Raw genomic sequence first — 27,350 nt, forward strand, 5'->3', positions numbered from 1 at the left:
TGATTAAAGACATACAAAAACCAAAAAAGAAAAAAGAAAAACTCCTGCATGGCCCATGGCAACAGCCGCTCTCCACTGATGTAACTTCCTGTAACAGTATGTCAGAACTTCCTGCTCTGACCCCACTGTGGTTTATGTTTTTTCACAGGGGCAATCATCGATCCGAGTGGCGTGCAGCAGCTGTCTGACAGAATTAGCTCCGGGTGAAGGTCCACACCGCTCAGCTTTGGTTTCGGCTTCATGACACATTCATGAGGATCTGACAGGGCTGCGACCAAGACTCCTCAGGACTCGCTACAGAGGCCTCCTGAGGCTGCTTCAAAGCAAAAGCATATTGGATCAACTAACCTTACTCAAATATACCAGATGTGTGATTTAAAGAATAATCCACTCATTCAACAGCTTGATACCAGGTCTCCAGATTCATACTTTCAATCAGGCAATGGAAGTCTGTGCTATTTCTGAACTCTTCAGCTCAGACTCTCATCTCAGTGACTTTTCTTATTAATCAATTCAAAAAACACTTCATTAATTCCTTAACCCTTTATTAGCTTGTTGAGCTTTTGTAAGTCAGTGGCTCTGATGCTGAGACCCTAAGATGATGGCAGAAGAGATGAGACCCTCTCCACAACAGAGTCATGGAAGCTATGTAGCATCTTGCTGCAAGGACCTAAGCTAAGAACTGTCAGTGTGTTTACTCCAGTGCTTCTGTCTGAAGGTTCAAGGTGGATGGTTTTGCACAAAGAAGACCCAATAAAATAACAGACTTAAATGCGTCACTACTCCTAGGAAATAGGTAAAACATAAAATATGAATAAATTCTTAAAGTGAAATAAGGTGAGACAATAGAATGCTCCGCAAAAGTATTCACACCCTTTCCACATTGTATGTCGCATCACAACAACAAACTGCAATGCATTTATTCGGATTTTATCTGTAGGACCAACAAAAAGTATTGCGTAACTTTGAATCGGATGGCAAGTGATATGTGGTTTTGATCTTATTTTATGAATGAAAATCTGAAGAGGGTTAACTTTGCCTTTCACAGTGATTTCACTGTGATTAGTAAATAGATAAATAACTGTGTGTAATTTTAATCTCAGTACAAATCCAGCTGCTCTGCGAAGGCCTCATAGGTTTATTAGAACAAACAGGGTCATGAAGACAAAGGAGCACAGCAAATATGTCAGGAAGAAAGCTGTAGACAGGTTTAAAGCCTTGCTATCGGACAGCATCCTGAGCTTTGAACAACACGGCCCATCATCTGAAAATGGCGAGATTACCTAAAAGCATGGCTGCCCGTCCTCACCTGAAAAAGCCAGGCCAGGAGAACGTTACGAGAGAAGCAGCTTAGAGGCCCAAAGTAGCTGCAAAGATCAGTGTCTCAGCCTGGGGGATCTGTTGAACCGGTCAAGGTGTGCTCTCTAGAAACATTTCTAAAGATGGAACGACTATGGATCGACTGCAGACCTACTGAGACACCGAGGCCTCTTTCTGTCGGAGACTCAGCTGCTATGCTCATCTAGAGGCTGAGGGTTTCGCCCATTCTTCATGCAACATGACTCAAGCTCAGATAGACTGGATAGAAAAAGCATCTCTGAACATTGTTACAAGGATTTAGGTCCAGACTATTTTTTTTCACAAGAACACACTTTGATCCAGACCTCTAAAGACTGTGACATCAGTCGTCAGCGTACCTGTTTCATTTGTTCAAACCAGATTTTGGCGTCATTCTTCCCTCTGGAGGCTTAATGACTGAGAACCAAGTTCACATAACAGCTGTCTCTAAGTAAAAGCTTTGTATCTCCGATAGCGAAAGACACCATTTCTGCTATATCCCCTGATTGTTTAAATGTAGCCTAACGGGCGTGCCACGATGGCGCAGGGGATGTGAGCACGATGATGAGGCCTTGAGTCCTTTGCTGCATGTCTTCCCCTTTCTCTCAAAAAAAAAAAAACTTTTTTGTCAGCCTACTGTGTAAAAATGAGCCAAAAGTGCCACAAAACCCAGAAAAAGAATATAAAAAAATGTAGCCTTACAAGCATTTCTGCTGTGTCAGCCACACTGGAATGTCATCTCCTTAGATATCACCAAACAGGAAATATTACTCCTGTGGGAGGAAAGAAATCACTTCCAGGTGAAAAAAAAAATGCTTTGCTATGTCTAGGAAGTGAGACACTTAACTTGCGATCTTTAGATAGGAGTGTTAAATTTTTCTTTTTTTTAAAAGACTGAGACATCCACGCTTTCATTTCTGAATTACATTTTTGTGTTAAGGTGTTTCCTATCAGGGACCAAATGAACAGCTTTTGTTTCTGTCTGACTTTTCACAGAGCAAATAAGACCCCTGATGGGAGTTTTAAAGAGACAGAGAAAAGAAGGATTACCTCACTCCTGGTAAAGAGAAGAGGCACTTTGATCACCGGTCTCAGAATCACGTGTAAATACTCCACCAGAATAGCTGGAATAGAGGGAAATTAAAGAGTCAGCGGTAAATCTTCATATTAAATAAAATATCTTTGAAAAGAGAAGGACTGGTGAGCTACCTGCTGTATAGACGAGTGAAACCGGCAGATTTATTGAGGGTCTGCTGTAGCCCAGTTTTTCAAACTGCAAAGAGAGAGAGGGACGATTTAAAAACACTTTAGACTAAACGCTTTCCGATTAAACTGCATATAAGTGTGAAATGTTATTCCAAGTCTTTAGGTTCACGTGGAATTAGATACAAACTATCTACAGGTTTAGACTCACCAAAGGTGTCAGCCACTCAAAGAGATTGACAGAAATGCCATCATTGATGAAATATGCCTGCCCGCTCTGCAAAAAACAAAAAGGTGGTGGTGGGAGGGACAAATAAATCTAGATTATGCTTAAGATGTGGCAGAGATCAACACATTTCTGGTCTTGTGGCTTTTCTACTCACAGCGACGCAGCTTTTCTTCTTTGTGAGAGCCTCAGCTGCCAGCTTGTGGGCCAGGACCAGGTTATCCACATGGACCCAATTCATCTTGGCTGCTGGGTCTCCGAACCTGAAGCTGAACAGGCGCCGCTCCACGTTCATCTGACACAAAGAACGAGAAGCAGGCAGTTTACAGGTCAGTTGTCTATGAAATTAATCTTCTTCTGCATCGCTTTATTAACAAAATTATCTAATGTAGGAAGTTACAAGCCTTCCAACGTTTAATTCAGGACAACGTAATTTTAAAAAGTAAAAAAAGTCAAGTACTCAGATCTATGGATGATTTTATTTAAAGGTATCTAAAAGGCATAAAATGCATTCTCATTGGAGACAGGAGAACCACGCCCTCTCCTTTTTTTCTTTTGTGAAAATAACAGATTTCCACTTCTAGACATCTTATTATGGGTATAATTCTGATACTTGTAAAGTGAAGTAAAAAGAAAATAGCACTTCTATTGCATAACTATATATGGTTTTACTCCTTACGTTCCGAACTGCATTTTTCGGGGTGCATAATTATTCAAAACATTGTATGTGAATATTCTATAATAAATGTATGAACACGCATTCTAAACTATAAAATAACTTTGGACAAATGCTAACCAATCATGAATTTCTGGGTAGATTGTCTTTGACTGTTCTAGTTAGTTTACGTTTGTAGTCCAACTGTTTTTAAAATCATTAATATTTGCTTGTGGTACCTATTTTCCTATGCTTTATTTTAGTTTATATTTTTCTACATTTTATTCCAACTTGCTTTTATTCTGTTTTTATTTTCCTATGTTTGAATCATCCAAAGCACTTTGCATTGTCCTTGTTCTGAAGTGTGCTATACACATAAACTTGCCTTTGACATTTTAATAAAGTAAATAGTTGTCTTACATCATTATGTTAAAATAAATATTATCATTACTACTATTATTATTGTCCATCCATCCATTTTCTAACACGTCTATCCCTTGTGGGGTCGTGAGGGGTGCTGGTGCCTATCTCCAGCTGTCAATGGGCGAGTGGTGGGGTGACTATTATTATTGTGATTAAATTAATTAAGAATGTGATTGATTTTCTTAATTAGAATGTAAATTATTTGCTGAAGTGTCAATTTCTACTCCTAGAAAGTTGATCGAAACCTACTCAAATAAAAGAAAAGCTAATTGTTACGTCAACATTATTGGCCAGGCTTTTTGCAGTTGTAGTTGCTGAAAGCTGTAGGATACCTGCAGAAAATGCAGACTTAGGCTTCTTGGCTAAATACTACATCAAAACCTCCCCAAACTGTTCAGACTGCTGCCATGGAGGGGAAAAAGCTGGAAGAAGAGGCAACGTAACCGGATGCCTGGAGAGCCTCATCAATAATGGAGACTTCAAACCGGCGTGCTGCCAGAGAGGCTCTCAGTGATGGCAGAAAACACACTGCTGTTTGCTCACCATCACTCTGTGGAGATGTCTCCTCTCCTCTGGTCCGTAGATGCCACAGGGACGCAGGACGCAGGTCTGCAGTGTCCCTCCGCCTTTTGAAACAAGTGCAGAAATGAATGTGATAGTTTTTCTATTAGGGTCAAAACCAAACCAAACTTATTTGTCTAATGTAATGCAGTATGCCAACAAAGAGTTACGCTCGATCGTTTGACTGCACTTTAATGAAGGATCGCTGAGCTACATGCAAATAGTACAGAAAGAAAAAAAAGCAATGCTTAGGGTCACGGCATGTTTTTATGCAAGGTCCCAATCTGAAAGTCAAATAATATGACTTGTCCAAGGGCAACATAACAGCATGAAAGCAAAAGAGTAGAGAAGCTACGAGGAGACTAAAATGTAAATGTGCTCTGTTACGCCCCTCCTGCTGCTGAGGTGACTTTATACCAACGGAAAAAACTTCCTCTGATAGCAGATACATGCACATTAACCTGCGGTATATAACGTGACACCTGCGTGCTTTATGCTTAATTAAATGTATGGGATAATGATCGCTCGTCGTCTGCTGGGTTACACAGAGGAATGGAATAAGAGACTCCATAACGTGCACATCCAGCCCAGCTCATTGCAAAAAGTACTCTGAATACAAATACACGACCCGCTTTGCCCATTTTTCCTTCCCCTTCAATGATTAGGCGCCGCTTTGCGTGGGTCTAACATCTAAAACCCCAGTACGAAACATAAGAATTTGAGGTTTTAAGATGACAAAAAGATAAACACTTGTACACGCAGGCCGGAAAAGCCTTAGAGATCGGCATCGAGTGACCGCTTCAGTGCACCGTGTATTGAATTGCACACCTCTGTCTGCACCTCTGACCAAACAAGATTGATTACATTCTCCTTTAGGCGCAAGCTTTTTCCTATAAATCTGTGCTCCGTCTGGTCCTACTCTCACTGATCTTTTTCGCACCTTTCACGGAGGATCCGTTGGCCGAGAGGACCATCCGCTCCGCCACCGCTTTAGTTCTGGAGTAGTGGTCAATGTGCTGGAACACAACACGGATTCATTACGGTGTGTTCGCAAAACGCGCAACATGTGCACGGATCGAGACGTGTCGCACCGCTGCTCACCAAATCGCCAGGCAAATATGGCACCGAAGCCTCGTCTCCATCCACGATCGGTTTGCCAGCGAACACCACGTTGATGGTGCTGGTGTACACCAGCCTGGGGATGCCTCTCTCTATACACACTGAAATAAAAGTGATCACGCCACAGAACAGAGTTATACCCTTTGGATGAATAACAGCTGGTGAAGTACACTTCTTTAAACGTCACAGAGTGAAATGACGCTGAGCTACGCAGGCAGAAGTTCCAGGAAACACTGTGTCTGATCACAAATTTCATACCTGACACTAAATTGTATGCAGCACCGGTTATTCGAAGACGATTTCTCACCCTTTATGACATTCTTGGTTCCTCCGACGTTGACTGACTCCACCTGCTCCTTCCTGAGCTGGGTTTCAGAAAAACAAGAGAGAAATGATGTCACTTAACGAGATCACATATTACGGTCTGCTAAACTTGCTCACTGTGTCTCCTAAAGGAAGCTGCATGTGGAGAAACTAGGTGTACTCTTGCTACTTCTGTAGGATTTCACAGGGAATGTGGCAACCAAAAGCTGCAAATTGATGCACTTTATTAACAGATCACCATCAGAGCAGAAATAATAGTTTACATACAGGTGAGTGTTAACCCAATGCCAAGAAGGAAAGACATAAGCAAGTCACTTCCAGACTTACTGAAGTCTTTTTTTATTTGACTAGAAAGGTAATTCAAAGGTGGGAAACATTTTAGCCAATCTTCTTTCGCAAGTCACAATGCCGTTGCACAAAAGTTGATCGTAAAAAAATAACCTATGAACTACATCTTGAAAAAATGACAATTTGGATTTGTTGAAAGTTTGTACAGCAGGAAAATATGGCGCCCTGGCAAAGTTTGAAAAGTTGCACTTCCTGGCTGTAAAAAAGAATAACATGTTTGCAAAATTCAGGATTTCAACCACGGGAATGGACTGAATGACGGTTTGGGCTTGGTTTACAGTCCCTGGGCTTTGGGACCTTGTGGTCATTGAGTTGAGCATGAATTCCTGTTAAATAAATTACAGTATTATAGTCAAATCTGGGGTAATTCATCAGATCGCAGGAAAAATACCTCAAACACAGCACAAATCTGCAAAAAAGTGGCTAAAAAAGAGAAGAATTGTGGTCCAATCTAAGTATAGATCTCAATCTGATTGAAGTGCTGCTGTGGGACCTTTAGTGACCCTTAGGTTTACACAGGGGACACTGGTATGTATTCAAAATAAATGTCTGTCTTTCTATTGCAGAAAGATTGTTGTGGTTGGATTGTTTGACATTGCATGTTTCCTTATAAAAGGATTTAACAGAAGAGAAATGGTTTAACAATTCTGCTGCAATTTTAATGAATTTAAGAACATTGTGCAAAACTGGAGGTGTCATTTGTTAGCAAATCTTTGTTTCTCAGAAGTATTTTCAAATTTCAAATGAATTTCAGCTAAGTAGACTTAGTTGCTTGCAAAAGTATTCATAGCCCTTAAACCTTTCCATATTTTTCCCACATTACACAACTATAAACGTCAGTTAATCTTTTGGGGATGTTGTATGATAAACCAAAACAGAGTTGCACATATAACTGTGAAACTGAAGAAAAAGGATGCATGGTTTTTAACATTTTCTTTGAAAGGTGTGGCATACATTTACACTCAGCACCCCTGAGAGAATCAACCCCTTCTGCAAGTACCGCGGCAAGCATTTGGCGTTTATGTCTCCTCCAGCATTGTAAATCAGATTTAAAATGTGCACTATTATTTCTTTTGAAAACAGCTCAAAGATTCTTGATTGTCACAGATTCTTAATTGAATTTAGATTAGGACTTTGACTGGGCCATGCTACCATGTAGATATGCCTTGATCCTCTGCCCTCTGCAGTCTCTAACAGACTTTCCCCTCAGGATTGCTCTGTAGTTGCCTCCAGTCACCTTCCACCCGCTCGACCCCACAGCATTATTTTGCCACTACTGTCTTTCCCAGAGGGGATGGTGTGTCCACGGTGACGTGTAGTGCTAGTTTTATTCTTCCATAGCATTTTCTACTTAAGCCAAAAACATAAAGTTTGCCTATGATCTGGTCAGGGCACCTTCTTTCACTTGTTTGCTATTTCTTCTACATGGCTCGTGGAAAACTGCAGCCGGGACTTTGTACAGATTTATTTCAATAACGTCAGTTGCAGCTCTTGCATAAGGACCAGATTTGTAGAGTGCGTGACTAACATTTCTCCTATCAACAAATTCTTCCACCAGAGCGTTTGCTCTCTGCAGCCCCTCCAGAGTTTTTAAAATTCACCTTATGTCTGCTGGTAAACCTTCGAAGCCTTCAGAGAGTAGCTGGATTTATACACAGATGGAATTACACACTGGTAGGCTCTATTTACCAATTAAGTGACGTCTTAAAGCAAGCGCCTGCACTGGACTTTATTTGGGGGTATCAGATTCAAGGGGCTAAGTACAAATGCCTACTTTTTCATATTTCTATTCACAACAGTTGTTCAAAACCGTGGCTCAATTTCCTTTCCATTGCTGATTCTGGAAACCTTTACGTTGGTTTGTCACATCTGAAAAAATGAAAAAGGTTGCAGGCATGTGAATACTTTAGCATGTGAGTTCAGTCACAGAGAGATAGCTTTCCAGTAAGGAATGAACGCACGTGTTCACCAAAGCATCTCAAGTCATGTTTGACACTCGGCACGCCACCAAGAGGAATTCAGACAACATACTTTACAGGAACAACGGTGCTTTCTTTGTCACAAGGAAACGTTCTCATCCACATTTCCTCTTAGGTTTTGAAACAAAAATCAGCCTTTTAATCATTACCACATCGGGACTACAACTAATAACTCCCACAGGTTTGACTCGGGTAGGCGACTCTATTGTTGGAGTTGTTTTATGACTAATCCACTGGGACAGCCACAGTGACAAAAAACCTTGTCGTTCAGGTCGGAGGACTTCTCGGTTGCGAGGATAACGTGTTAACAGTTTAGAGGCTTGTCTGGCTGCCGTACCTTTCAGGTACGTTCACCGAGGCTAACTCTCGCTCTTATTTAGACGGTGAGAAGGAAGATCACCTGCTCTGGCCCAGACATGCCATAAGATGCTGTGTGGAAAATGCAGTCCACGCCTTCACACACTTTATGGAGGGAGGAATAGGTCCGAATGTCGCTCTGCGGGAGACAGTGAAACAATTTATTTTTTCCAACTGGTCAGACAAAGCAAGAAAACAATAAACTATTGTGAAGCTGTGAAAACAACCAAAAGCGACAGCAAAGCTACTCAAAAGTAAAATAAAATGACCAAGGCAAAGCCGCCAACTGGGTGAAACCTGACTCAGGTGTCCACTCTCTGTGACCCAGTCGGCAGCTGGTGCTCTGAAACAGATCGCTCACCTGCGTCTGTTTCCAGCACACTGACCTGACGCACGTATGTACGGCAGAGCTAGAGCTCAATTACACTGCTAACCAGAGCTGTACGAGTGGCTCTGTTTGCTCAGGCTTTTACTGCAAGAGAGCAAATATTAGGAACCAAGTCCAAATAAAATATTAATTAATCTATTAATTGATTGATTTTTAATTCTAGAAAAAATAATTCTTTCAAGCAAATAAGTGAATAAATAAAATGAAATGGAATAAACCATAATTTAACTAATAATAACACAGATGATAATAATAATAGTAATAATAAATGTGCTAATCTATTATAAATAATTTCATAAATCACAACATTATTAGACAATATGAAAATGACAATTCAATGCATTTTGCAAAAATTTAAAATAATTAACAAATATATTAAAAATTACAAGTAAAAGAAAAGTGGACTTTTATTTAACATAATGTTATATTTAATATAGAGTGATTGTTATCATTTTATATTATAGAACTTTATATTTAATATAAAGTAGAATTTAGCTTGAGGTTAATGAATCCTATTCATGATATTATGTGGCGATAGGTCATAAGAAACGCTAAACCTGAAACACAAAAAAATCTGTCTTATGTCTTCAGTATAGCTCATTAATTACAATTTAAATAGAATAGAAACATCCTTTATTGATCCACAGCAGGAAAACTCACTCAATTAGTGCCAATAACTCTTATTTTATCAACACATCACCACAGTGACTGCAGGATATTTTCATCAGTGGAAAAGTAGCAGGAAAAAAAGGCAGAGCTACAGGAAAAGCAGGACAAGGGTTTCTTTACCCTTGAGGATTACCTGGAAGAAGATCGCTCCCTCAGGAATGTCCCAGGGAGGCTTGTTCACATCCAGGAGGATCACGGTCATCCCCTCGCTGGCCAGCTCCTTCCCCAGCCTGAAGCCAAAATATCCCGCTCCACCTGTCACCAGCACCTTCCCCTTCTGGCCGTCCCAGGCTGCTGTTCCCACCTGTCCATGTCTCCAAGCTGCACAGCTGGGGCTGTTGCAGGTTCCTGCCGTGGCACCGCTGACCCTCTGCCGGAGGGCAGGGGTTGTCCCAGAGGCCGCCACCAGCGATGGGTCGCTCAAGCACGGCTTGTGAGGGAGGTTTGAGTGGCTGTGTGCGTGGTGCCCACCAGCCTGCAGGCGAAGGAGCGGCACGCCGTGGCAGGGTAGCTGCTTCATCTGGCACATGGAGGCCCCATTCTCACCCATGTTGGGGCTGTACAGGTCCATGGACATCCTGGTGGAGAGAGAAACAGGCGGTTTTTGCTAAATCTCCGTCTTATTTATCAATCATGCATGTCCCTATTAGTTTATATGTTCACAGAAGTTGAGCCTGATGTTTTACAAACTTTGGCATCTCCCACTGTGAGCCCAATGTGACGAGTTTAAACTGCACAAAAATTGTTATTAGGTGCCTTGTACGGCATTCATTTTAAAGTATATACAAAAAGGCATATTACATTTAGCACTGACTCGTCCTTTAAATAAATAAAAATAAAATTGTTTTACGATGCTGCTGGGATTTTTTTTCTTCATGAATTGACTCACCTTACAGAGCTCCTCCTCGCCTTACATTGGTACCTGTTCCTGCCAGCTGCCTTATGAAGAAATTCCAGCTCTGCCGCATGCGTGGGCCCTCCCAAAGCTCCACCCTTGGGCCAGCTTTGGGAGGATCTCCCTCCGTAATGTCTGGATGAAGCGTGCAGCGGGAATCGCCTCCTCCTTTATATGATACCGTAGTTCAATGTGTGAATAGTATGTTATGTATTTAGACATTTTATGATTGTTCCATGACAGAATGTGCTTTTGCTTGCTTGAAAATTGCAGTCATTTCTCTGTTAACTCATCACAGACTTTGTCAAACTGGGGTTGAAGGTGAAACTTTTTATACAGTCCAATTAAAGGTCCCTTCTCTCTTCTTAAAGACCTTGGTAAAACTGAAAAATAAAACGAGACTTGATGTCAAACTTCCTGAATCTGATAACTTTTTTTTTTTATCTTCTGAGAAACAGAGACCAGCCGGAATGACAGATAAAAAGATGTGTGGGAATCAGTCACCTTGACCCACACCGTCTCTTTACAGCATTTACGTTTTACCAGAATTGTTCCCCCGATATCTCAGGGGCCGATAAAAAAAAAAAGATACTTGCAGTAGTGGGTCCACACAGCTGATGTAATGCTTTAGATTAGTGGCTAACGCTATTGTTTTTATCATTATTATTACAGTTACAAAAACCTCACTGAGCTTTTTCATGTTTTAAATTTAGAAACCCTTTGTTACTTTACCAAGTGTGAAAGTGTGTAAAGGTGAAATGACCAAACAGAAAAGCTCCCCTCCATCTCATAAAGTCATAAAGACTTGACTAACAACAAAGTGACAAAAAAAAACATCTTATTAATGCAACTTCAAAGACGTTGTATTAAGAGTTCAAACTTGCATTTTGGCACATAACAAACAGCAAGCATGTTCTTTTCAAAGAACTTGCAGTTTTGGTAAAAAGTTGGTTGAATAAAGGGTTGAGTTCTAATTCAGTGTCAAGCAACAGCATAAAATGGTCATGGCTGCATTTAAAATTATTTGAATTTGTGGATAATTGTTGATATCCATCAATATGATTTCTGTTTTATCAATATGCCTTAATTTCTATATCATCCAGCCCTAGTTTTTTCTTCTCCTTCTCCCCATTAAACTAGAGAAGTGCTGCCATAAGAGTCGTTATGCATGTTTTTATCTGAATACCTTTCAAACTGCGGTCTGAAGCTGATTCCTTATATTAGCTGGTTTAAAATCAAGTTTTGAAACCTTTTGCACCATGTGCCATCATTGTAATTTTTATGATGTAAATGGAGCAAGAAAAAACAATATCGGCCTCATGAATCGGCGCCAAAAAAATCGGCAGCACATGTCAGGTATCGGTTAGACTGATTTCAGAGCAATCAGTATCAGCCTTAAAACACCAGTGTCGGCCAATCTCTATTACAAAGCTACATGGAGGTCCACCCAAACGGACAATGACAGAGGCAAGAAGAGCGTTAATTAAAAACAGTGAGGCCTGTGGTAACTGCGGAGGAGCTGGAAAGACCCACAGCTCAGGTGGGAGAATCTGCCAGCAGAACCACAAATCTGGTCTCAGTATAAAAGTGGCAAAATTTGGCAAATGCTGGATGAAAGCGGAGGGAATTTTCTACAAGTAAAGTAGGGGACACAGCAATCATATAAAAGAGCAATCAGATGAGACAACAAACACATTTTTTGGCCGTGGGAAAGGCTAAAACTACACATGACCCTAAAGGCAACATCACCAACTAATCTGTCTGGGCTGTCACGCATGTTCTTCAGAAAGAAATTGGCACATTTGCGGTCTCCAGATGGGAAACCAGATTGAGGCAAATGCCAGATGACCTGAGGTGGAAACAGCAGCAAAAGGTGGTGCAACAAATCATTGATTCATGGGACTAAATACACTGCAAAAATTGATCTAAAAACAAGTAAAATGTTCTTAAAGTTAGTCTATTTGTCCTTGATTTGAGCCAGTAAATATTATAGACTATCTGTCAATGGAATGAGTATCTTTACCCCTAAAATAAGATAATTAGACACCCTGCACTTGAAATAAGATGATGGAATTGAATTGTTCCTATTTTAAGTGGAAAAATCTTATTCCATTGGCAAACCATCTTATTTACATGCTCAAATCAAGTACAAATGCACTCATTTAAAGAAATTTTTACTTATTTTTAGTTCTGTTTTTGCAGTGTACAAATGTCCTTCACATCACAATCACAGTCAGAATAAACTTTGTTTGCCAAGTTTGTGGGTACAAACAAGGGATTTGACTTTGGATTCCAACGCCTGCATTGTGAAAAATACACGCAGACAAGAAAAACAGCCACTACAATCTATAACAAAAATCATGTTTCAGGACTACAAGAGGTTTTTATTATTTATAACCTGTATCTCTACATATATTCATGCAAGGGATCAAAAGCTGGGTGAGTTAGTGCAAGTATCCTTATTGTTTCGTGCTATCCTGACTGGAAGGTGTTCAGCAGAGACAAAGCCTGGAGGTGAAAACTGTCTCTGTGTCGGCTCATTTTAGCTGAGCTGACGTCTACAAGCAGGATCCTGGCGTATGCCCCTGGTTGGTCGAGGTGACGCAGGATGAGGCGTAGACCCAGGTTGACAGCGTCCTCTGCTGCAGGGGGTCCAGCAGGGGGGCCTGTGATGTCTTTCAGACGCTTCAGCACCAGGCACTCAAAGGATTTCATGACCACAGAAAGTCAGAACAATAGGTCTGGAAAGGTTTAAATACCCTGTATGATTTTGTACCAACGTCACAATAATCCAGAATTTATAGTCTATTGCAAAAAAAATAATACAATAGAATACATTGAAATTTGGGGTTACTATGTGACAAAATGTGAAAAAGTGTTCATATGTTTGTGATGCAATGTGATTACCAAGAGTACCTAAAAGAGCAGAAAAAAATTAGGACAAATTAAAGATTAAAGTGCTTGTGGTTATATTAATATGACGTCTATTCTAGATGTTCTAGGATGTCCATTCATATTTGAACAAAAAAAAAGTGCCAAGCAAAGAAAAGCTTTTTAAAAACAAAAACAACTTTAAGCCTAAACTGGGATTTCAGTCTCTTTTTACTCATAAAAGTAAATGACGGGTCTAATTATTTTAACTGAGTAGTTTTGGATAAAAAGCTGAACACCTTTCGTACATATGATTTTGTTATTACGATACAAACGTCTAGATAAAAACTGAGATACATTTTGCATCTGTTATCTCATTTTCTTCAGTTCAAGATGGATCTGTGCTCAGAAGATAGCAGACCATCATCCGTCGTATCATTTAGCCAAACGTCTTTACGTAACTCTGCCTCCACTATCCGCAGAGGAGCATGATGACAGTTAAGACAAAAAAATAGTAGGAACAGTGATAAAATGTGAAGAAAAACATAAGACAACAAAATAAAGAGGTTATCTTTGGGACGACAAGTAACTCGACCAAGGCCAAGCCAGCAGCCGCCGGCCACTTCCTCAGCTCAGTGTTTTTAAGAGACAGCAGAAATAGAGGCTTCATGTTTTATTTAGCCGGCAGCCGACAAGCAGCTGATCCTGAGCTGACGGCTGAATAGGCTGCGAGTAATTAAAGGGAGGAGCGGAAAAAGCTTAAAGCAGCAAAATTGTCAAAAAATCGGAAGCAGTTTGGAGATCTAATACAGCTAAGATAAAACTTATATTGCTATAAACTCTTTTACTGGTTGGCCCTTGTTAATTACTGATGCAATGTCCAGTTAGATTTTTGGCAATGCTTTAGTGGCATGCTCGTATAGTTTTCCACGATCAATCACATGGTGACACAGATGCATTCTGTCCCCTTTGCAAAACCTTTCTCTTAGATTCAATTCAGTTCAATTCAATTTTATTTATGTAGCACCAATTCATGAAACATGTCATCTCAAGGCACTTTACAAAGTCAAATTTGATCATATTATACAGATTGGTAAAAAACTTCCTATAAGGGAACAAGTTGATTGCATCAAAGTCCCGACAAGCAGCATTCACTCCTGGGGAACCGTAGAGCCACAGGGAGAGTCGTCTGCTTGATCTGGGTCTGCTTGAAAGAGATTCACTTTACAAAAATATTAACACAAAGACATCAGTTACTGTGGAGTGATAGGAAAATCATATTCCCTCCTAATTTTTTTCCAATAAATAAAAAAACTGAAAAGTGTGTCATGCAGTAGCGTCTGGTCCCCTTTACCTTAATAACCTTAAACTAAAATACGGTTCAGCAGTCAATCATGTGGTTGTAATTGATTGTCTGCATAAATCCAGCAGCTTTGTGTCAGGGGCGGAGGTTCCCTGTCCAGCAGAACTACAGCGCTAAGCATACAGAGCTACGATAAAATGGTTCGGATCCAAGCATAGTCATGAATTAGAGGTACATCTAAACCCAAATGAGAATATGTGACTTGAAAACTAGTGTTCTCAGATGCTCCGCCGCTTAAAGTTGCAGCTGTGCTGGCAGTGAAAGGTGGATATATACAGCGAATTAACTAACTAACGAATACAAATGCATGTCTGGAGTTCTTTGAGATGTTCAGAGAGAGGAACACTGTTTTACACCGTGACCCTGCTTTAAACACAGATCCACCCCTGACCTGTCTGCTGTGTTCCTCCGTCTTCCTGACGCTGTTTGTTCATCGATGTTCTCTGACAAACATTTGAGGCCTTCGCGGAACAGCAGGATTCCTACGGAGATAAAACTGCTCACCAGTGGACTCTCTTTGTGAATTAGGTGACTTTTGAAGGCGACTGGTTGCACCGTGCTGGTGAAGATTCTCAGTCATCCAGGTCATGGTCATTCCAAAAAGAGTAAAAAACAAAGCAACTGGACTTGTTTTCCGTAGTTTGAAGACGTTTCGCTTCCTATCCAGGAAGCTTTCTCAATGTCTCAATATCTCAATATCTAAGCCATTGCAAGGCCTTTGTTGGGCAGTAGTATAAAGCTTGATGCTCCACATTACTCCAGACTTTTTGAATTGAGAAACCTTCCTGGATAGGAAGTGAAACGTCTTCAAACTACGGAAAACAAGTCCAGTTGCTTTGTTTTTTACTCTTTTTGGAATGACTGGTTGCACTGGCTTTTATTTAGGGGTAAAAAGGGAAAAAACGGGGCTAAACAAAAAAAGGCTCAGTGCGGTTTATGTTGTTTTGACTTTACAACTGGGCTCTAACCTCCTCTGTGTTGGTCTGTCGCATAAATCCCAATGAGATTTGTTAAAGTTTCTGATTGTCACATGCAGTGTTGTATAAAGTACTAGAATCTCTGAGTCAAGTAAAACTATAAGTACCTCTCCAAAATATGACTTTGGTAAAAGTCCAAGTCACTGACTGAAATGTTACTTGAGTAAAAGTCTTAAAGTATCTGAAATGTCTTGTACTTAAGTATGAAAATTACTGTAAAAATAGATGTACTCAAGTAATGTAATAAAAAGTATAAGTAAAAAGTAAAACAAAGCAAATGCAGTTTGAATGACATTTTTTAGATTTTTGTAAACTTTGAAAGTCAAATTCATTTAAAATAATATAAACAACCAAGTGCAGGAGAAATTTAGACCAAGTTTAGATAGAAAATACAACCTTTTTGTAAGCTTTCAGTTTTCCTTCTTTAAGTAAGGTCAGTGCTATACACTTTAAAATTGTACACAACCAAGTGCAGGTAAAATTTAGACCAGGGAGTGTATACTAAGAACATGGTTAAGTGATAAACCAGGTCTAGTTAACCTACAGGAAGTGGTAAAGTGGTAAACCTGCTAATAGATACACCTGCAGGTATCATTTAGTTAAGAAAATTAGGACTCCTGGCTCTGCTATCAGATGCTTTACCCATACCACAAGGTTAATTTAACCTGCTTTACTACTGAACCAGCTTGTTAACCTGTTGGTGGTGATGAACAAGACCAGGCAAGTCCCGACTTTGTCGCAGTCAATCAGTAGGTGGGGTCAAAACACTTGCGTGAGTCTCTCTCTCTCTCTTTTTGTAACGAGTAACTAAACCAAACATTGAAAATGTATTGGAGTAAAAGTATGCAATTAAGTTCAGAAATATAGTGAAGTAAAAGTAAAAGTTATTAAAAAAAATTATACTCGAGAAAAGTATAAAGTACTCCAAAATATACTTAAGTACAGTAGTGAAGTATTTTTACTTCGTTACTATACAACACTGGTCACATGTTTTAAAAACACAGAACCCACATCTTGGGCTGTGCTCCTCTGTGTCTTTTCTAAAAGAATCGGTTTAAAACATGGTATTTCGCAGTATTTTGGGATTTACTGACATTTATATACCCCGTGTGAGAAGGATAATACCTTTTTTGACACAACCAAACCACCGTGTACCTTTCATTTTGAGCATCGCAGCTGAAGCAGGTCTGTGCTGCCTGTCTGCTGCTGCTCATTTGTTATTTCAGCACTCGGTGTGACAGAGGGGGAGTTCGGTTACTCCCCTCATTAGATGTTCTGCTCAGGAGTGATTCACAGTCAGCAGGGAGCCCTCACCCCGGCTGACCCACACGCTGGGAGCAGAGCTCAGGTACAGCCGGAGCTCCCAAGGAGTGATAAATATTAAATCCAAGCAAAGGGAGGAGAGGGTAAAACCAAAGAGGGCATAAGAGATGTATAGGGACCTCTTTAAATCAATAAATGCATAACAGTGGAGGTGCAGAGCAAGAAAGATCAATAAAAAAATATGAATTCAATGTTGCTTATGTCAGTTTAACAGAAATCTTTGCATTTTACCATCAATAGTTGAGCTCATAAGTGTTAGCCTCAGCTGATGGAGGGGGGGGCCTACGGATATCAAGGTATAACTCCTCTCAAAATGTTGAAACTGAGGGAAATAAAATGATATGGATTTGTTTTTCACACTGCCCGATTGTGACCAGGTTGTGAGTTAAGCTTCAAAACGAAACAAAGTAGAAACGGGAGCGAGAGCTTTAAAAACAGAAGAGGACATTTATTTAAATGGTTTTAAGCTGAAACAGATTAAGTCATCAGGTGATCAAAGGCGGAAGACCACGGTCCAAAATGGAAACTAAAGCAGAACTAAAAGTGTCAATAAAAGGAAAAAAAAAAAACATTGTATTTTTTTTATTGAATCAAAAATGTCTTTAGAAATGCTTGATGTGAGTGTTTCCTGTAAGCTCGATGGAAGGAAGTCAGATGGACATTGTGGTCTAGAACCACTAGAGCCACCACCATGCTTCATCAGTGAAGGTGTAGTGTTCTTCTAAGCAGATGTCTTTTCCTCCGTCCGACATTCCCGCTGATTCAAAGGTAAAACCTTTGTCCTTGTCCTTTCAGGTGAGTGGGGTTGTAGGCCTTGGAGTTCAGTGATGAGTGAGTTCCTTAATCTACGGCAGTGCAGTGGCCGCTGCCATCAAGGCTTCTCACGGGTCTTCCTCAGACAAGGGTTTCTGATCACCTGCCTCTACAGGAATCTGGTGACGGCCCGGTGTTGGCTTCCTCTTTGCACCATGCCCAGATTGTGCAGCCACTGTCCATTTCTCGTTAAGCATCTCAAGCACCTCGGTCACTAGCTGTACCTTGTGTCATGAGAACTGGCCGAGATGTTCAGGGAAGAGACCCGTCCCTTGCACAAACGGATATGCAAAATGGAATAAAGGCCCTAAATGTTCCTGGAGATCCACTTTGCAAGTCTTAGCTCAACCTCCCCTGATGTAGCTCATGAAAGCATTGATTGGTTTTACTGGGTGTGCCCGAGACCAGACCTGATTTAAGATTTCTGTGCAGGAGATCGAATCATTTGTGGACTGCAGCAGACCCTGGCCGTAAGATTAACTGTTGCATTTGAATAAAGTTCTTGTAATCTTTGTTTTATTTAAATATCTAAACCTAGCTTGTAAGTTTGATTTCCAATTCACCAATAAATCTAATTAGCAGTGGGGGATTTAATCACTTTAAGTGCTGCTCTACTTGTGTAATTGATGGGAATGCCAAACTGGTGCAACAAGCATGTTTACTTGAAAACTACAACTACTACAACTCAAGTTTTTGTAACACAGCAAATCAATACAAAACTGTCACAGACATAGCAACTGTAAAAATAACAGGCTAAACTAATTTTGCAGCACACAACAGATCAGACTTACACTATATTTCTGATTAACATACACACACACATAAATATATATATATATATATATATATATATATATATATATATATATATATATATATATATATATATATATATATATATATATATATATATTGGAATTACCGTGAAATCAATTGTATTTTTCACAAAGGTCATGTAAAAATTACCTTTGTGAAATATTGTATTAAAATAAAGAGATAATATAATAATAGTATCCAGTAATATAAATTAAAACACACACAGCATAATAGAAAAATATAAAAGGTAGCTTAAAAAGGTACAGTTATTTACATGTTATTGATTTCATTGGTATATATTGATTACTTTTATATGTATTTATTTTATTAATAATAATGGTATTTATTTGTTTCGTTCATCATAATAATAATAATGTGTATTTATATTGGTATTTATCATTATTATTATTATTATTAGTAGTAGTAGTAGTATTAATAAATAAGTTAATAAATAAATGTGATCCTTCATCCACAGCGTTGTCACAGATTATTTTAACCAGCAGAGAGCGCCAAACAGCTTTTTCTGACATGCACAAATAGTCGCTAATATTAAATGTATTTCGTGTCTTTTTCTGTCAGTCTTTGTTCACAAAGCTAGAATGATCTGATCAGTGCCTGCAATCCTGAATAATGGAGGAAATGTTGAGCAGCCTTTGCTGTGACAGGCAAAAAAGTCACCATGGCATTGTGCTCCTGATTGAAACCCACTTTCATAATAAGGACATCATGATCCAGCTGAAAAGTACAAGCCAGACTATGAACAGTGACAAAACTCTGGGAAATCTTGCAGTGGGAATTTGCCGCAGATGAGATGATATTTTCTGAGAAAGCAGGTTTTTGGCAGCAGAAGTGGCAACAAAGAGCTGTCACGGTCAGTCAGAGTATCCCAACCAAGCAGCGTCTCAGTAAAGACACATTCAGGCTGGATGAAAGAGCCACAAGCTGGAAAGTTTCCCCGAAGAGGATTCATCCTTTTTCCTCTTGATTTAATGTTCAAACCTAACCTGTCAGCGGAAAAGTGCAGCAGTGCAGCTTATCAGTGAAAGGTGATGAGGGGGAAAAAAAGAGATCCTGAAAGTATAGAAGACAAAAAAAAAAAAGTTAAACTTGCTTCCTATGATCAACTTTATGAAAACTGTTATACTTTACAAGCAACCCGTGGGCAAAGATGTCATTTTATTTTGGGGATTTTCAATATTTATTTGAAATGTTATTAGGGTGGAGAAATTAAAGAGCAAAAAAACTTTTGTTTAATTGAGCTAGGTGCACTAAATTACTTACAAGCTCAAATATATGCATACACTCTCAGTAATATTTGGTTTGAATTTCTTTTATATCCGTTGCAGCTAAATCAGATGTTTTTGGAGCAATCCAAAAGGTTCTGGCTCAATTCTTGCAGGATAACTATTCTAGGCAGACTTGGTAGAGTTCAACTCAAAATGACTAGTTTCTCACAATGGAGTCTGCGTTGAGCAAAGTCCAGAAATTTTAAATAGGGTTGAGGTTGGAGCCATTTTAGAAGCACAGCATAAACCCGCTTTATTCATCCCAGAAACCAGTTTTGATGATGCAGGTTTGGATCGTTGTGCTGAAGGAACATTTGAATTTGTGGATTCCCGGTGAATGTGAGGAATTAGGAGGCCACTTTGATCAATGCATCCGTACCTCTGGTGGTAAAACTGATCCTCGGCATGATGCTGCCACCACCGTGCTTCACAATTAGGTGCATCTCCATGCAGTCTTCTTGTCATTGTGGCCAAACAGCTTAATCTTTCTCCAGAAGGCATTTAGCCCCCCCCCCCCCCATGCGGCAGGCAGCATACTTTCTTCAATCTTACAGATGTCCATTTTGGAGAAGGCTTTTCACCTTTGGTCAATGTAAAACGGGTTTCCTGTGGACAGTCATTCTGGAGCTCCAGCCTCGGCATTTCCTGAGTTATTCATGAACATCCCAACCAATTTCCTTTCATCGGAGGTCGTCGGTTTGGGTCAGATGGTGGAGAACCGGACACGACTGTGTGTTCCAGTAGGACAGTGGTTCCTCACATCTGAAAGCTGAAAAATAAATTCAAACTTAAGTACCCAGTTATTGTTTTTTTAATATATATATTAAGGTCATAAGCTGTGTTTTCTGCCTCTAATCAGCAGTTTTAGCTCAGTCTCAGTTCAGACGGGAAAACAGTGGAGGTACAAGTATATTAGAAAAGCTCCAAAGCAGCATTTAAAATAAATAAATAAATAAATCAGGAGTTAAATAAGACAAATGGATGTTTTTTTTTTTTTGGGGGGGGGGGGGGGGCAGACTCATTTTATTTAATGGTATGTGAGATCAGCTTTGACACCTTTAACGAGTCAGATTTCTGACTCTGTTTATTTGGAGGCAGGGGAAATAATTTTTTTTTACAAAGACTACGAGATGTGATCAGTGGCGATGTACGATTAAAAAGTCATGACGGGTTGGTCTGATGCAGGAGTGTCAAACTCATTTCTATATGGGGCCACTTTGGCGTCACGAGGTCATGAAAAGGGCCGGTTGCACGTGTATAGACGATACTTTTCATTTCATAATTTCATTCCAGTTCAGATAGAAGTATAGAAAATGCACACTAACATAAAAGTAGCAACCTTAGGCCCAGTTTATACAGTTTATCTGCAAAAAAAAGTTGATATTGGAGTGAGTTACACTTACAGGAGGCACAGTTTTAGCCACTTTATACACTTTAAAAGGATATATGCCTCTACTTTATGACATGATATGCTTTTTTTTTTTTGGCTCTTGATGGCCGGATAATTTACCTTGACGGGCCGGATTTGGCCTGCGGGCCTTGAGTTTGACACCTGTGGTCTGATGGGTCCCGAGGGAAACTGATTGTGTCTGCAGCAAAGTTCAAGGCAGCTCATTGAATAGTTGGCGGTGGGAAAGGAAAATCAGACAAACGACTAAAACTTTGACCCTGAGGTTGGCTCTGGCAGAAACTGTGAGAAAGGCGTCCGTGGCTCCCCATTGGCTGTTCCAGCCTGGTTTAAAACGGCTCTGATATACAGACAAAATAGAGCTGTGACACGCGAGGGAGGGGCTTTAGCTTTGATTTTGTGATAATTCATACTGTTCCCTGTTTTGATCCAAGAGCTTAAAGCAGAGGGGGACAAAGGTGCGGACTCTCCGAGCAGCTGAATAAATGAGATGGGAGAGGAGCGAGGACAGACAGGAAGGAGGAAGTGATCCTCGTTGACCCTCACTCAGACCTAAACACAGAGAAGGAAATTACAGTCAGCCAGCAGCGGCACTTGTTAGTGAAACCGGATCTCATTTTCCAGCTGTCCCGCCCGCCTGCTTCTTATTGTAACTCAAGGTGAACAAAGGGGAGCAATGTGCACAAACTGCAGTACGTGTCAAGCTGTTCCCACACTTTCAACCTGACCACATCATAAAAAAAAAAAAACTAAATAGGAGACGTTTGCTTAAACGTGTTGCAAACTCATCCTTAAAGTGATTCACTTTTTACAAGCTTGATCAACATCATCACTGAAATGAAACAGTGGGAAAGTTTGTATGAGGTTTGTAGGAAAACAGATGCAAAAAGTATCAACCGCAGCTTTTAGATGAAGATAATAATAATAATAATTTGTTATTGCAACAAGTATTCCAGTGAAATTTGTCTTTTGCATTTAACCCATCCCTTAGGGCAAGGGGTTCCCAAAGTGGAACCCCTGCCCCAATCATATATTTTAGGGCTAGGTGACTTCAATATATATTTTTTTCATATATTTGCTATATGAAAACTATATAGCAAATATATGTCTTTAACTGTGAAAAATTATGTTTCTTCTTGAATATTTACAGTTTTTTTCAGCATCAGGGAGCATCTTAAAGTTTCTGAGATTTTTTTTGTGTGTGGAAATTTACTCTTCCATAGCCAATAATTAATTTCCTTAATTTACGATTGCCATCATACAATTTTTTGTGTGTCTAAAGTATGAGAATAAAGTCATAAGATTAGGAGTACAAGCTGAAATAACAATAACAATAACAATACTGAGAATAAAGTAACGCAATTGTTTCCACAATCATTTGAAAGTCCTGATACTAAAGATAATTTCATGCTGATGCTTTCTTATTTGTAAAATTAACATGAAAATATAACTTTACAACATGCTGAACAGTCCTTATTTAACACAGGCGGAATAATGTGTTTTTTTTGTGAAAGTTCTCCTAAATTTTTGCACAAAAGAGGCTCGTCTCTCTATGGCACTGTTATATCGGGGCTTGCAGGCTAAAAGGTTTGGGGACTCATCCCTTAGGGAGCACTCTGGGGCTTAGGATCTTGCTCAGAGACCCAGGGTGGCAGTCTGTGGGAGTCAAACCTGGAACCTCAAGGAGGAAAGCACAATTTCCTACCCACTAGACTGTCACTCAACCTTACAGCAAGAGAAAAAGTAATGAGAGATAGGCTGTTGAACCTTGGTTCAAATGTGATAATAGGTAAGATCTTTAAAAGATTGTTGTTTTGACCGCAGGGCAAGAACAGTTTTTAATTTAACACATTTTATTTGATCTTATTTGACATTATTAATCACTATTGATCACGCCTGCTTAAAATGACCTCAGCTTTGGTTGACTAATGGTCAAAAAAACAATAACCACGCTCTAGCAGCATCTGCTTTACTATCTAGTGAGCGTCTTACAGTGGGCAGAAAGCTCGTGGACGTCTTCAGATAGCCTCCTTCTTCTTGAAACCGAGGAGTTTTCCAGAAAACAGCCAAGCCAGAACGGGCCGAGAGCAGCAGTGTTTAGCAACCAGGTTACATTTACTTTAACTAGAGTAAGAATTTCAAAGTCAGTTTTGTAAGTATTTCAAATAGAGATTCATTGTCGCAGACAGTGAACTCAACTGGTCTTCAGATCAAAAAAAAAGATCACCCAGTAGAAAATAAACAGTTGTTGAGATGTCCTGAACTTTAAAGATGAATTAAAACTCTTTTTGGAGCAATACAGACACCTGTCCACATAATATAAGGCCACAACTAAACCGGTCTGATGGCCTCTAGGTAGCTTTGCACTGGCTCCATCCATCGTCTGGTGAAGGGAAAAGCACCCCGACAACATGATGCTGCCATCGCTGTGTTTCACTGTCAGGATGGTGTCTTCAGGGCGGTGTGCAAGTGTTGCTTTTCCTCCAGGAGAAAACCTGTGGAGAATGTGTTCGGACAGGAAGACTGCTGGAGTCGAATTTAGGCCCTCTGCACACGACAGCGTTCTGTGGTTAAAACACAAAAGCTTCGTTGCGTTTCTGCTCTTCGTGGTTTCTTTCTGACTGCGGCACGATTTAAAAGAGTGGGAGGACTTAGAGTCCAACATCTATTTTCAACATGTCTCCTTTTTTCTTAAACCTAGAGATTCAGAGGATGGAAATTAAATTGGTGGCAGACTTTTACATAATTCCTGAGAGGACAGAATTGGAGGCAGGGGACGATGAAGATAATGGCTAGGTGACTTCAAGGACAGATGAATAAAGGGAGAGAGAGAAAAAAAAACATCCTGCTTGAAGAGCAGACTGACATTTTCCCTAAGAGACAGTTTCCCTTTAGACTAAAAGCTGAGAAGCAAAGAATCTGACCAGCAGGGTACTTTTTTTCCTCTCAGTTAATTTTAAGAAATAAAAATGTTTCATAAAACTGCAGAATTTGGCTAAAAAGCAGCACAGACGTTCACATGATGGCAAACTTTGACAGGTGGTTCTGCAGCCCTGCTGTCGCTGAGGTCATAGGCTCGCAGGTGATTAATATTTGCACTGCAAAAACAGATCTAAAAATAAGTAAAATGTTCTTAAAGTTAGTGTATTTGTCCTTGATTTGAGCAGGAAAATAAGATTATTTGCCAATGGAATGAGTATGTTGACCCCTAATATAAGATAATTAGACATCCTGCACTTGAAATAAGATGATGGAGATGAATTGTTCCTATTTTAAGGTAAAAAAAATCTTGTTCCATTGGCAAATCATCTTATTTACCTGCTCAAATCAAGGACAAATACACATATTTTAAGAACATTTTACTTATTTTAAGTTCTGTTTTTGCAGTGTGGCTAGGCGACTCTCAGCCCTGCGCTCCTGCAGCCAGCCGGCCGAGGACCTGTCCTGGAGAACCTGATGGAAGCCTTCGGCGTGAATGCTGCATTTGTTTGACTGATCTGCTGCTGGGAGAAAAAAAAAAAAAAAAGGGGGGGTGAGATTTGAGCACAAACAAAGGATGAGAGAATCCAAACGCTTTGAGTGTGCATGACAGACAAGGAGAGAGGACAAAAAGGATTATGGTCGTCTACTATCATAATGACTGCGGTGTCCTCCATGCGTCCCCTGACAGACACCATCAGCCTGGCTCACATCTGATATCCCTCCATGATGCAAACACACACACACACACACACACACCAGATCAAACAGCCTGATTTCGGCTCCGCGTGTCTCCAATCGAACAAGACATTTTCACTTTTCCTCTATGAGGAACTAGCAGCATCTTAATCCTTCAGGTTGACTATCGGAGGGGGGAAAAAAAACGACATGAATTTTTGCGTACATCCGTTTCTTATTGTTTGTGACACAGAGGTGTGTTAATAATAGCTGCTGCTGCAGTCCCAGCACGCGCCGGTCCAGTCGTCGCGCGGAGCGCCGCTGTGGGCAGGATAAAAGGAAGAGAAAAGCTGGAAAAGGTGAAGGGGCGAAAAGAAAAGTGAAAATGAGGTTAACGTCTCTTCGGCTTCTCGGGTAATTGGATGTGTTGCGGTGCCGTTTGTTATGGTCAATACCAAACCGTTTTACAAAAATCACATTATTTTTGATCCTCAATGCTCTTCTTTGGGGTTTAAGGTGATTAAAAAAAGCAGGGCATACTTATTAAGTGGAAATTAAAAGATATGGTTCCTTCCTGTGTAGGTGTAAATCTAGCTAAGCTGTGAAGGGTCACACAGGTCAGCTCACAGAGCGCTCTTCACTCCATCACCCGCCAGCGATGACACGGCAGAGCCAACACAACACGGCTTTCTAGCTGAGAGGCAGCCAGGACGCCCGCCGCCACTCTGGAGGAGCTGCAGAGATCCACAGCTCAGGTGAGAGAATCTGTCGGCGCAATTATCAGTCATCCGCTCTGCAGGTCTGACCTTTACGGAGGAGTGGCCTAACGAAGGCTACTGTTGAAAGAAACCACGAGAAGTCCCACGAGCAGTTTGCAAAAAAGACGAGCAGGGAACACAGCAAACGTGTTCTGGTTGGATTAGACTGAAATTAAACATTCTGGACCAAATACTAGTATGAGGTGGGAAAATAAGCACTGCACGTCACCCTGAACACACCGTCCCAAAAATGGAGCATTCGGAGGATTTATTTATTTTTTGCTGTGGAAGCCAGTCAGGGAGGATGGAGGGAGCTAAATCATCCAGCCGTCGTCTATATCGCTTTTCGGTGGGGGGGGGGGGGGGGGGGGGGCTGGTGCCTACCTGCAATGGTCATTGGGTGAGAGGCGGGGTACGCCCTGGACAGGTCACCAACAAATGTAGAAAACCGCAAAAAATACATCAGACTGCACAGAAGATCCCCTACCAGCGTGACTTTAACATGCAGCTAGTGTTACCATGGAACAATTTGGATCAGAGCTTATTCATGTCAATAACCCGGTCAAAATCACAATTATGAGCTACTTTAGGTCGGCCTGTGACATAAAACCCCAGCAGATAACGTTGCAGCCTCTAATACACAGGTGTCAAACTTAAGGCCCACGGGCCAAATCCGGCCCGTCAGGGTAAATTATCCGGCCCTCAAGAGCCAAAACAAAAGCATATCATGTCATAAATTAGAGGCATATATCCTTTTAAAGTGTATAAAGTGGCTAAAACTGTGCCTTCTATAAGTGTAACTCACCCCAATATCAACTTTTTTTTGTAGATAAACTGTATAAACTGGGCCTAAGGGTGCTACTTTTATGTTACTGTGCATTTTCTATGCTTCTATCTGAACTGGAATGAAATTATGAAATGAAAAGTATCGTCTATACACGTGCAACCGGCCCTTTTAATGACTTAATGACGCCAAAGCGGCCCCATATAGAAATGAGTTTGACACCCCTGCTCTAATAGGTTTTCCTACAGGATATCCAGGATTTAGCTCCATCCATCTTCCCTTTTCCACTGAAGAAAAACATGCTAACCCCACAGCCTGATGCTGCCACCAAAATCAAACGTTTTGCAAGGCATTGCACTGGCAGGATAAATTACTAGACGACGACCCCTCCAGTCAATCCTCGCTAGTTGAGGGCAACGATGTTTATTCAGGCTGGGAAAATTATGGTCTGTGTTGCTTTTCACCGGAAACATGGCACATATTTTATTTAAAACATCCTTTAAACAAAACCATTATGTAATATTTATAAAGCACTGTTTTTTTTTTTTGCTTTGTTAGTTTTTTCGTTTTTAATGCAGGAACAAATGAACTCCAGCAGTTTGTTCTGTCTGTTCGCTTCAGATGAAAAACAAAAAAGTTTTGTTCTTCGCAGCAGGAGACATACAATTATCATATGCATGTTTTGGAGCAAACAAACAGACTCACAGCGGTCCCCGTCTTGTGTGCATTTTGCCGTCCTCGCCGAGGCACAGGCTGTTCTCACATGTGCCCACACATTCCCAAATGACTCATCTAAAATAACACGAGAG

The 27,350-nt window shown here is 40.4% G+C and overlaps 2 protein-coding genes across 2 annotated transcripts in view; both read right to left on the reverse strand.

Annotated features, from left to right (window-relative positions):
- Positions 1-1,915: 1,915 nt before the first annotated feature.
- LOC118566472 (putative short-chain dehydrogenase/reductase family 42E member 2) lies at positions 1,916-10,642 on the reverse strand. The gene is made up of 12 exons (XM_036148717.1): positions 10,480-10,642; positions 9,724-10,168; positions 8,577-8,672; positions 5,833-5,890; positions 5,508-5,626; positions 5,347-5,422; positions 4,389-4,471; positions 2,925-3,062; positions 2,753-2,818; positions 2,548-2,611; positions 2,389-2,462; positions 1,916-2,111 (listed from the first exon to the last, which is right to left on the reverse strand). The coding sequence occupies exons 2-12, from the start codon at positions 10,165-10,167 to the stop codon at positions 2,106-2,108; spliced, it is 1,224 nt and encodes a 407-aa protein (XP_036004610.1). The 5' UTR covers position 10,168; positions 10,480-10,642; the 3' UTR covers positions 1,916-2,105.
- A 9,435-nt stretch (positions 10,643-20,077) lies between these two features.
- Positions 20,078-27,350, reverse strand: part of mosmoa (modulator of smoothened a) — a 66,192-nt gene continuing 58,919 nt past the window's right edge. Inside the window, exons 3-4 of the transcript XR_004932949.1 lie at positions 21,445-21,894; positions 20,078-20,696 (exon numbers count right to left, since the gene is read on the reverse strand). The gene's annotated coding sequence lies outside the window, so the exon portion shown is untranslated. The remainder of the gene's footprint in view (positions 20,697-21,444; positions 21,895-27,350) is intronic.

The sequence above is a fragment of the Fundulus heteroclitus genome, chromosome 16 (genome assembly GCF_011125445.2).
Source record: "Fundulus heteroclitus isolate FHET01 chromosome 16, MU-UCD_Fhet_4.1, whole genome shotgun sequence".
Taxonomy (NCBI): domain Eukaryota; kingdom Metazoa; phylum Chordata; class Actinopteri; order Cyprinodontiformes; family Fundulidae; genus Fundulus; species Fundulus heteroclitus.

What these genes read in the sequence shown, in the direction of transcription:
- LOC118566472 (XM_036148717.1), bottom strand. Translation starts at nt 10,167, where the DNA reads ATGTCCATGGACCTGTACAGCCCCAACATGGGTGAGAATGGGGCCTCC. An exon ending in CAACGGATCCTCCGTGAAAG is followed by an intron (nt 4,472 to 5,346) that starts GTGCGAAAAAGA and finishes TTGTTTCAAAAG; the next exon opens with GCGGAGGGACACTGCAGACC. An exon ending in GACATCTCCACAGAGTGATG is followed by an intron (nt 3,063 to 4,388) that starts GTGAGCAAACAG and finishes TCTTTGTGTCAG; the next exon opens with ATGAACGTGGAGCGGCGCCT.